Source organism: Macrobrachium nipponense, chromosome 22 (genome assembly GCF_015104395.2).
Source record: "Macrobrachium nipponense isolate FS-2020 chromosome 22, ASM1510439v2, whole genome shotgun sequence".
In the NCBI taxonomy this organism is placed as follows: Eukaryota; Metazoa; Arthropoda; class Malacostraca; order Decapoda; family Palaemonidae; genus Macrobrachium; species Macrobrachium nipponense.
The window spans coordinates 50,196,570-50,209,010 of NC_087213.1; the positions used below are offsets into that span (position 1 = coordinate 50,196,570).

The 12,441-nt window shown below is 35.3% G+C and overlaps 1 protein-coding gene across 1 annotated transcript in view; it reads left to right on the top strand.

Moving 5' to 3' along the window:
* The window catches only part of LOC135198628 (sodium channel protein 60E-like), a 534,137-nt gene that overhangs the window by 39,741 nt on the left and 481,955 nt on the right, over window positions 1-12,441 (top strand). The window contains exon 3 of the mRNA XM_064226388.1: window positions 3,993-4,207. Coding sequence (XP_064082458.1) covers window positions 3,993-4,207 — 215 coding nt within the window. The remainder of the gene's footprint in view (window positions 1-3,992; window positions 4,208-12,441) is intronic.

The following is a 12,441-nucleotide window of genomic DNA, read 5'->3' on the forward strand; positions in this document are numbered from 1 at the left end:
AGGCCATCTTTGTCTAATTGTTATAAGTCTTCGAGATACTGGTCAGTAGGTAGTTTTTTAAAATATTATTTAAAATTATTGGGAGGCCGAAGCTTTGATTTTCACCGGCACTGGCAATAAGACGGTTTTATTGGTACATGTTAGTTGATGAGAATATCTTTATTTTTACCGTAAGTGGTAAGCAAGACTGTTCCCGTGTTTGTACCTGAAGTGGAAGGAAAGTCTGGAGTTTTTCCAAAAATTAATGAAAAATATTGCTTAGAAAATCGCTTATAGAAATGAACATTGAAACTTGAAATTGCGCATTGTTACCCTTCTTCGTTTTCTGATAATGGTTATCAATTTAGTCTTAAAGCGTCGAAACTCGTGTTCCTAACCGTAATGATTAGAATAACGAATAAAATCAGTTAAGAAAAATTGAAAAAATATGATTAAAGCTTTTGCATCAGTTGCAGTTGGGTCTTCATATCGTCTTCTCACTTTCTAAACTGCTCCTTTCCCATTGAGATTTAGCAATACTTGAGTTAGATTAAGTATTTTTTTTTTCTTTTTCTCCTGTTGGTCTGTATGCATCTGTTTCTATAACATTAGCAAAAAAGAGAAGTGAAAGCCATTTTTAGGCAGTATAGTTTTCCAGTGTGTAAAATCAGCTGAAATTAGAAACACAAATGCTGAACTATTTTTAGAATCATCGAAACAATTATTTTCTTTCATTCATTTATTATCGCCATATTTTCCTCTCGAAACCATTGGCAATGTATCTTGAACCTATACATGTATGATGGAGTGATTCGATAATGCAGGTGCTTATGTATTTGTTTCCTTGCTTGAAACTGGTCTTATTTGTTGAATTTGTTGGAAGGAGAGGGCCTTAGCATTCAACGTACTGAAGTTTCCATTATACTGTTGTTATAAGAGAAACAGGAAAGACAAACCTAAAGTTCCATAGAGTAGATTTACTTATTGGTCAGTGTTTTCTTATTTTGTATCATATTTCCATTGGTGATGGAATTAAGGTAAATGTTTGTTAAAGGTGGCCTTGTAATGGTAACAGAAAACTATAGATTTTTGCCTTCATTTCAAGAAACAACATTGTTTAACAGTTTTAAGGAAATAAGAGATAGTCACCCGAGCCATATTTAGGAAGAGAGTTGGAAGTAATATTTCTTTTTTTTATTTTCCTTTTGAGTATTCTTTGGTTTTGAAAATTTTCTTTTGCCTCTTATGAAACTTTTCATGGCTGTCTTGATGCAATGAGCTATTGTACTTAACCCCTGAATTAAACGATCCTTAAAAACACTTCATAAATGAACGATTATAATCTATTTTAACAAAAGGTCTAAGTTCTGTACATCTTCGCTCTTCCTTTATTGCCTGCGGAGCGCTCTTGCAATCATTCCAATGGCCTTCTCTTAAGACGTTAATATTAAGATCCTTAGCAGAGTCAACGGCAATGTTGGTAGTGTGACCATGTAGTACATGTAACTGAATCTCTCACTTTCAGAATACATTGTCTGTTTCTGTAAGTTCTAGGGAAACTATGAAAACCTTCATTGTGTTTTACTCGGCTAAGCTTAGTTCTAAATAGTGTAACATAATGAAATCATGGATACATATTTGTGTATGCTATTCCTAGCATTTGAGATCGAAAATTATATTTGGTCATATATTCCTACATATGACCTCAAAAATTATGAGAAGAGAACCTTTTGTATGTTAACCATTTTTTAAGAAAATAATGCGCCCTCTTAAATAAGTAAGTTAAGACCTGATATGGTTCTATGCAGCCAGTATTTACAACTGCTCACATTATTTCAAGATGTGGAGATCTATAATTTACAGTATTTTGCTCTAAATAAAGATCTTAAACCTTATACCCTTTTTATATAACCCTAATGCATTTGGATTTTGAACGTCTTGCAGTTTTACTTATGCAACATACTCAGTAAACCAAGGTTGCGTTTCCTTGTTTTAAGTCAAGTCTGCTGTGTGTGCAGCCTTTCAGAGTCTGTGACAGATATGTTTATGGCTGAAAGTTTCGTCATTGTTAACGACTCGCATCGGGTTTTTCTTTCTATAAAAAAAATGCTCTAATAAATTTTAATCTTTACTTTCCAAAAACTGAATTTCAGACTCCTCTTAGTCATAGTCGTTCCTATATCGATTTGCTTGATTTATCTCTGTCTGTTTTTCTTCAAATTAACACCAGATGCCCAGATGCATTCATCGCTTTGTTGAAACCTGCATTTTGCGAACTACGTATATTTTTGTGATAAGATTTTTATGTAGAGATGGGAAATACTGTGATTCCTTCTTCTCTTTTGAACACACAGATTAATCCTATTTTTCCTCAAATAATAAAACAAAATTTGAGAACTGGTCACGGATATATTTTTACAAATTGTATTCATTGATATAGGAACAACGACAGCTGAAGGAGTTTACACAAGGCCCTAAATTTTGCACGCTCTTCCAACTTAAAAAGAAAAGGTATCATGGACCACCCTGTAGATGCCTGTGGTTTCTCTCTCTCTCTCTCTCTCTCTCTCTCTCTCTCTCTCTCTCTCATTTCCTTGGTACGTACACTATCTAATTCATATATATATATATATATATATATATATATATATATATATATATATATATATATATATATATATATATATATATATATATATATATATATATATATATATATATATATATATATATATATATATCTCTCTCTCTCTCTCTCTCTCTCTCTCTCTCTCTCTCTCTCTCTCTTTCTTTGTATCATTGTTGTAGTCTTCACCTGACTAATAGATAGCAGTGTAGCTTTGTTATAGCCAGAATTGCTTACTGTTGATGACAATGCATGGCTGGCTGTTTGTTCCCTGCTTACGGTATCAGTGTTGTCCTTTTATTTGTTTATTTGATTTATGTAACGGAGCTTATTGAGTAGTTTTCTGTAGAGGCTTCTGGTTATCCATTTTGTTGCTCAAGGGTCTCCTTTGATTAGAAAGCCATGACTCAATTTTTCAAGTTTATAATGTTGATGCCGTTGAGATGTGCGCATTTGTGTGAATGTAGTACATACACATGTGTGTGAGCGTGCGCGCATAACAATATATGTTTTATGTATATAATTATATCTATGTATGTATGACTGTGTATATGTATGTGTGTTTGGTAAATAGAGTAAACAGTAGTTACATACGAAACACTGTTAGTGCTTGATGTTGTATTTGTCGTAAATGGAGGATATTGATGTAATGAATGTTTTCAATATTTGACTATTGTTAAAAGTTACTCTTTTAACAGTAGATATATATATAATACATTGGACTAATTGTAAATCTTCTTATAATAATTCTGATTAACATTTTCCTGGCCACCCCAGACTGTGTTTGCCTTTCCCTGGTGTATTGAGGATGAAGCCTCAAGAGTACAGTACTATACGGTAATCTTACAGATATATATCAGTGTTTCAGAATGGCTCTAGACTTAGTTCTTGATACTTAACCACTAGTCTAGATTTTTTAGGATACTGAGAAGCTCATTTGAAAGACTAGCAGCTTCTTGTAACACATGACAACTACTTACGTATTAAAATTGTATGTCCTCATTTTTTGGTATAGATTACATAATGTCACTATTACTGAACGCTAATAACTAAGATGTCTAGTGTTTTATCTTTTCAGTAGGTATTGCTGTCTGTTCTTCTTACTCTTTTGCTCTACATATTTTATTGAATATTCTTTCATTTTTTTCTAGAGTTAAAGATCTCCCTCTTACCTCTTGTCTCAAAAAATAATTCGCAGGCTACATTTGCTAGTCTCTGGTTGGTTTCGTCCTCTTGTTTCCCTTATTTTCTTATCTCTATTTTCGTCTGACCTTCTACTAACCTCTGGCTTTCCCTGTTCCTTTCCCCCCCAAAAAAAAACCACCCCTCCACCAACCAACCACTCGCAAAATCATTGTGTGGGGTTTGTTGGTTTCGGGGGGTTTAGAAGCGCGAGGCCATCTGCCTCCGGCGAAGGAGCGTCCGCGATGGATGCAGCGGGTGGCTACGGGCCTCGAGAACTTCATCAGCAACGCTCACGACCCTTGGCTCTCGGAAGCCGATCGGGACCCGCTGGCCTGCGATGCTGGGTGTGGATGTCTCGACCCCACCACTTGGAACAAGAAGACGGGACCAATGTTTCCTAGGCACCAGAAGAACGAGGTATTTTGACCTATTACCAAAAAATAAAAATAAAAAAAAATATCCATGAAGTGTTGTTGTGGCCAGCGTGCCTGGCACCATCGCTGTCACTAAATACTCACGCCAGCCGCTCTGGACCTCGGGCACAGCTGGCATAGCACCGAGGCTGCTGCTGCTGCTGCTGATGCTCCTGCTGCTGATGTTGATGCTGCTGTCTGCTACCCACCCTAATGACACTCACTCTTCTTGATCACATTTGACACCTCCAGCCTTTCATTTTCCCCTTTTGAACATTCACAAAGGTTTCCATTGCATCCTATGATATAGAATATTCACGTCTGCCACATCGCACGCACAAATCATACATCCCATACAGTATGTCAGGTTGAACACGGGTGTGTGTGCCAATGGAGTCCTGCGCACGTGATCTGCCTTATAAATGCTCACTGTGCCATGTACAGCTATATATTTGCAATGCATGTACGTATGTATCTGTACGTGTTCATATGTGAGTTCATTTATATGTATGGATGTTTACGTATATACAGTATATATAAACACACGTGTATGTATGTAAGTATATTTTGGGTGTGTGCACGCTGATGTACAAGATATATGTGCGTGTTTGTGTGTATATACTATGTATGTACGTATGTAAATAATCATTTGTATGTCTAAATCATTCGGCCCACTTGTTCATATGTAGTGTCCATCAGTTCCTCCATTTTTATGGCTTTCCACCCGTTGATGCACGTGATAATGAATCATTGCGCGTCTTTCTTATTGATCCTTTGCTGCTTCTCACACTGCTATAGGTATCACCAGTCAGAATTTTCTCTGCCTTTCCCTTTTCACAAGCGAAGCTAATCACATTTTGACATTTCCACGCCTTTTATTTTATTTTTTCATTCCTTTATTTTCTTAGTGCAGTTCTGCAGCATTTTGGAGTGTTTTGATACAGGTAATAGTGATATATTTCTTACTGGAAATGTTTCTTTTTTACATTATCAATAATGGTGACAATTTTTCTTGGCCATCCTTTGAAAAATGCTTCCCTTATCTGCCACGGCTGACTGCTTCTCCCTTGCTCGTACTGATAGAGGAACCTCATTGCTGCCAGGCCTTTATTTTCCCCTCCCAAATCAACCTAATCGCCCACCACACTGCTGCTGCTGACCTATTAGCAGCCCATTTGACCGCGCCGTGAAACCGGCGCCACGTCCACTCGAAGTAACGGCCATCCACATGCAGCGCCCGACGAGATACTTCTCTGCTCTGCTCTGCTCTCTGCTCTGCTCTAATCTCCCTTTTGCAAGTTCGTGTTGAAAGAATAAAATTGTATTTCTGTTTACTTCAAGTTGAGTGATTAAAGCAAGGCAGTCAATTTAAATGGCCTCAAATACAGTCGTCAGGCGTATTTTGGACTGTGTAATGACACTTTCCCCGTAAGTTGACGATTCACGCAGCAGTTCTGAATTAACTTCGTCAGCTGGAGGTGGATTTTTCGAGTGAAAAGAATTTTGGCCTTTAACTTTCCTCGTACGTCACTCTTAACAGTTTGCAACAGAAGGTCTGCGATATTGTTCAAATTACAGAAGTGTTTCTTAAGTGTTTCATGACATGACCCGTGGTGAAGGCCAAAGCAATTTATGATGAAAGAAAACAAAGGTAAGTCTGGAAACATCATTTTTACCACTATGACAATGACAGAACAAGATGGCTCTCCAGTCAAAAGACGATAAACCACTCACAAAAGAGGCGAAGATTAAGAGAAATTCCAAACTTTGTGAATGCAGGGCAGAGGCCAAACTGGGGCTGCCTTCCTTTTACGATTATTATGAGTCTTCATATAGAACTTAGAGAAAGTCGCGGTGAATTCCAATTAACTGAAGATGTCGCTGACGGAAATTAAACGCTGAAACACCCAGCTAATTGACCTATTTCTTATTTAGTATATTTTTTTCTCTCTCTCTTAATGTCTGTCGATTCTTGCTAATACAATGTAGTAGATAGTGCTGTGTAGTGTATAGATTCACTGTATGATCACTATTTATTTTCAGTTTTCACTGTTGTAATGTGTCTGTAGTGATGCCTTTTGAACGCCAATCACGCACAATCATTTACGGGTGATTCCATGATGATTTGTCCATGATTTCACTATTTTAATGAGATGTTGCTTTTGTGTTTGTATATTTTACCCTCTGTCTCCAACTTGGATCTGCAAAAAGACACCAAGGTGAGTGTGAATCAGATCTTTGTTCTTTGTTATTTTTAGATTGTATACTGTATTCAGGACTGGTACTTAGAAGTTACGTCTTCTTGCAATATCATTTTTATGTGTCTGGTTTGTACACGGTATAAGAAACCCGAATGAGAGGGACTTTTGTAGAGGTGGTTAATAATAAACTGTTTACTTTATCTGAATATACATACTGGTATCAGAAGCTGTCTGGTGAATGACCTGGATACCTTAATGCATTTCCATTAGAAAAATTAGGACCAAGGAAAAATATGAAACCATGCAGTTATCATTTTATTGAGCACTTCTCTCTCTCTCTCTCTCTCTCTCTCTCTCTCTCTCTCTCTCTCTCTCTCTCTCTTTCTATGGGCGTCTGTGCCGTGTTATCCTTCATTCTAATTTCTGAAGAAATCATATATATGCAGTTTGTAATCATATATTTATTTTTCTATGCTGAACACCGATAGTGAATAGATGAACGAACCATTTGATTAAATAATACAAATTCTTATGCAAAATATTTCTAGTAACATAATGTGTTTTCTATACTATAAGTACGGTGCAATTGCAAAATTATTTAAATATTACCTTAGTTTTGACATGACTTGTACACCAGTAACGTACATACAAATTACATACAGATACAAATAATCACACGCACACACACACACACACACACACACACACACACATATATATATATATATATATATATATATATATATATATATATATATATATATATATATATATATATATATATATATTATATATATATATATATATATATATATATATGGTTGTGTGTGTGTGTTGTATTATACACACACACGACATATAGTATATATATATATATATATATATATATATATATATATATATATATTATATATATACCCATGCATATAGATGTGTTTATAGTTACATACATCAAATATATGGCACCCAACCGGCCTAAGTGGTCTGATAAGTTTAGATAAGTTTAAATGACTCTAGTCTAGACTTTTCATACCCTTTTCATTCCTATTTTGTAGATCCCTCAACTACAAGCTACATAGCTCTACTTTTCACTGTGTATGTAGTGTGTGGCATATTGACGTGATTCATCGTGATGATATCCATGACTGCATAGTTGGTTTCTCTTGGGTCTCTTTTGAGGGTCTAAGGATTGTTGCGAGTCTTCATATCCATGTGTGTATATGTTTGTAGCCAAATTATCGTTTGGAACTATGTGATCCCCAGTTCTGCAAGAAAAGGTTTCGCATCAAAGTTTTAATAGTGAAAACTCTTTATACTACATTTTTCCTACATTCAGAGGCGCAACTGTCAATTTTGTCTTTAGGATGTATTTTCGTAAGTAACCTTCCATCGAGAAAACATGGCGCTGGTTACTTAAATCACCAAGACGAATACCATCTGTCCCCATGTAAACCCATTTGGCAATCTCTGCAGAGCACCTCAGCTGTTATGCTGTCCACAGAGCAAACGAATCGTTGTATGGTTTCCCTCAGTTTAACAAACAGGCGACGATAATCGTTCGTATCTTTTTTTTCTTTTTGTGTGCCTTTACTGAAAAACTTCTGCATAGATTGTTGAATTCGTATTTCAGAGTTTACTAATATAAAGTCTACATTAAAAGTATGTGTTTTCATGCTTCTTCCAGAGTCTGTTTTTTTTTTCTTTCTTTTTTTTATTGGTACAATGTTAGCTTTTATTTTGCTAATTATTTACAGGACGGCAGCTTTAAAGATCTATGTATATAATTATTTATTTACTTGTACCAATCAATTAAGATTTGTGAACGGGGAGAGAATGCGATAATACGCACTTAAGGCCGTTAAACCTTACATGTTATCCTGCAAATGGCGCGGTTTTCTCTACGGTCCACATCCCAGTTATGGGGCCTCTTCGTGTCTGTCAGCTGGAGCACTGCATGCGATGCGATTGATTCACATTACTGTGTCATTCAGTGTTGCGTTTCCGCTCCGGGGAAGGAAGAGGACGGGGCGCAGTCCGAGTGTTCACCTTCGTTTGGAAAATACGTTGCTATCGATTCTTCATTATCTCTTGAATGAGTTTCTTGAGGATTTCTACCAGAATCGTTAGACCTAAGCAGAGTGTTTAGGTTGATAGTCAAATACAAAGGGCGTCTTCCGTTATTTTCATCGTCCCATTTAAATCTCTGCATTTTTTATAATCCTTCAGTAAAATCTTGGAGCATAATCACATTTTTGTCCTGATCACTGAAGAAAAATATGTGATGTTTTTGGAAGTAATGTTTATTTGAATTGACCCTGATTATTTTTCTTCTTGACTTTTTCCTACGAGAGTCTTCAGACCTAATTAGTTTTCATATGGATTATAGAAACTCGGGATCGGGTACGAACTGTATTGCTGCTATGGTGTCTGTCTGTGCGCATACTAATCATTTTGCTGCTTGAGCCTCCCTTGGGATATGAAGACTGCATATTTTTAGGGAGTATTTCAGCACATTGGTATTTCATTGAAGCTTGAGACTCTATGGATTGGAATTATGGGTACATATACTCCAATATATAAGCTGAGATATGAAACATACGCAGCATGATACTGTTTTTCCCACTTATAGTATGCACATGTCATCAACTATTCTGAGGTGTACAACAACATGAGCGACTACGATGGTGTCATTTTGCAGAATTTTCTTCTCTTCTCATCTTCTGTTTCTTTTCCTATTCATAGACTCTTATCTGTTCGATGCAATTATTCCACATTCCCTGGATTCTTCCTTCTCTCTTTTTGTCTTTCTGCTTGCTCCGTTTCCCTGTCATAAATGCCTTTATGTCATTAATGGCAATGGTCCACATTCCGCTGATTGGCTCTTTGCGTTCCTCTTAGAATTGGATGTGGCGATTCCTCCCCGTAAGGCCTCCTGAGTCTTGGGGCGGGTGGGTGCTTTTGCCCCGAATATATATATATATATATATATATATATATATATATATATATATATATATATATATATATATTATATATATATATATTATTTATCCAAATATATATATAGAAGAATTTCCTGGGCAGCAAATAAAACAATATCTATTGAAGTGTCTTCCCTCATGGTTTCTTTCTTCATATGTTTTGATAAGCATGTCTTTTTCCATATACATATAATTATATGCACACACACATTATATATATATATATATATATATATATATATATATATATATATATATATATATATATATATATTATATATGTGTGTGTGTGTGTGTGTGTGTGTGTGTGTGTGTGCACATATAATGTATATATGTATATATGTATACATATATATATATATATATATATATATATATATATATATATATATATTATATTACATATACATACATACATATATATATATATATATATATATATATATATATATATATATATATATATATATATTATCTTTTATAACTATTTTATAGTACAAGTAGTTTTTCATATTCTGCGTGTATAATTGATAGCTTCTTTTCTTTAACTTCATGAATAATAATCTATAGGACATATGCCCACTCGTAAAAAATCATTTTCTCATTGTCGGATATCCTATTGGATAAAGTTTCTCCGTCTCTCTCATCATTCTGTTTTCATCTCCTTTTCCTCATCGGGCGCAATAAGCGCCAAGAACGACATATTTAGACTGTCGCACTGCCTGGTTTACGAAATCGACGAGTGCTCAGGTCTTTTGAAGTGGGGTTGATAAAGGCGCCTTATTGGGACACATCACGCGTTCTCTGAAGATGACATGATATCGGGTTCCTGTGGCAAGACTTGTTTTTCCGAGGACACGCTCCCTTCGATGAACCGATTCTATACTTGCCAACATCGTCACGTCATGCACTTTTTCTTACAGTCTTTATTACTTTCACTGACAAGATCGATGGTATTCTTTGATGTGGAGTGCTCCGGAAATTTCACCGAGTATCCGACTTCGAAAAGGAGTGGCTTTATTTAGAAAGCTTTATTTTATGAAGCCAAGCATGAATGTTTATATGAGGTGTGTTAAAACAGGCTCCTTGCACGTTCATTTGTTTTATTGGGTTTTAGATACAGTGGTATTGCGTGGTATCTTTGAGCTGTTACTAGTACTCGCTTTCTTAAACCAAGTCGGAAAAAGACTCTCCAAATACGAAAGTGCCGGTGGAGATCCTCTCTAGAGCTCTTTTAGTCATCCTGAAACTATTTAAATAATAACACATAAATGCATATGCGGAAACACCTCTCATTCTTTATATATATGATATATATATGTATGGGTGTATGTATACACACACACACACACGCACACACACACACACACACACACACACACACACATATATATATTATTATATATATATATATATATATAATATATATATATATATTAGGGCTTGTGCCTTGTATGATAAGGCGCCCTATGAGGTAATGTTAGATTGCGAATATTTTTTCTTTATTATGATTTTTTTTTATATATGTATTATCCCAATTGATTTTACGTGTAATACTGACCATCTTTCATAAGGATTTCTTCAGCAATCCTGCGGAATGGAGTAAGAGATCTTACAAAAATTACTTCCAAAGATCATGAAATTTTTAAGCTGTTCTGTCTTGACAGTAATTTGCAGGTTTCTATTGCATTTAAATAAAGACGTTGATTGCATTTTCCCACCTCTCAGTCATGTTTGCTACGCGGCAGCCTCTCATTTCATGGGTGCCATTCATATTAGAATTTTCAGCGTGACAAGCATTTCTTTAACACATTCTCGCACAAGTACACTTGTATGTATATATATGTATATATATATATATATATACATATATACTAATATATATATATATATATATATATATATATATATATATATATATATACTATAAGTCATATCACATTTCCGTGATTCATATACATATTTCGAGCTACAATGTCCTTTAATATCTAATTCGCTCTACCTCGGAATTAATATATTTTCATATATGCTTAACCGAAGGGGAATTTTTTTTTCGATAATAGGCTTGCCTGGACCAGGGCGCGAACCCGTGGATCCTTTCAAACCCAGGAACGTCAAGTGAAGCTTACCTACCTACACCACCGCGAGAGGCTCTCGCGGTGGTGTAGTAGGTAAAGCTTCACTGACGTTCCTGGGTTTGAAAGGATCCACGGGTTCGCGCCCTGGTCCAGGCAAGCCTATTATCGAAAAAAAAAATTCCCCTTCGGTTAAGCATATATGAAAATATATTAATTCCGAGGTAGAGCGAATTAGATATTAAAGGACATTGTAGCTCGAAATATATATACTATATAATTATAATAACCACAATGCTGCCTTAACTCATCGAATTCTTCACACGTTTTGGATATGACTGTCACTGCAAAACCTTAGTCCAGATGTAATGATAAGAACTACTTCTGAGGCCCACAGCAGGTCTCGAAGCCTCATTTCGTGGTCAGATCGGCAACATGATCTATTCTGATGCTCTGGATGCGGGTTCAGATCTTGTCGGGGACCTCATCATATATATTCTTCCATTGGGATCAAAGTCTTTTTAGTGACATCCGTATTTAAAATATGCAAAGACTTTCAGATGCTAAGGCAGCAATGTGGTTATAGTAATCATATATTATATATAATAATATATATATATATATATATATATATATATATATGTGTGTGTGTGTGTGTGTGTGTGTGTGTGTTGTTGTGTTTGTGTGTATACGTGCGTGCGGTTGCGAATATGTGTTAAAGAAATGCTTGTCTCGTGAAAATTTTATAATATATATATATATATATATATATATATATATATATATATATATATATATATATATATTGTAACTGTAATAGCCATAATGCCCTCTTAACTTTTCACATTCGATGCTCTTTTTTGGATACGCTTGTCACTACAGAGCCATGATATCCAACTTCAAAGAAATATGAAGAAATCATGATGTTAAGAGGGCATTATGGCTATTACAGTTACATACTACATACTATGTATCTAGTAA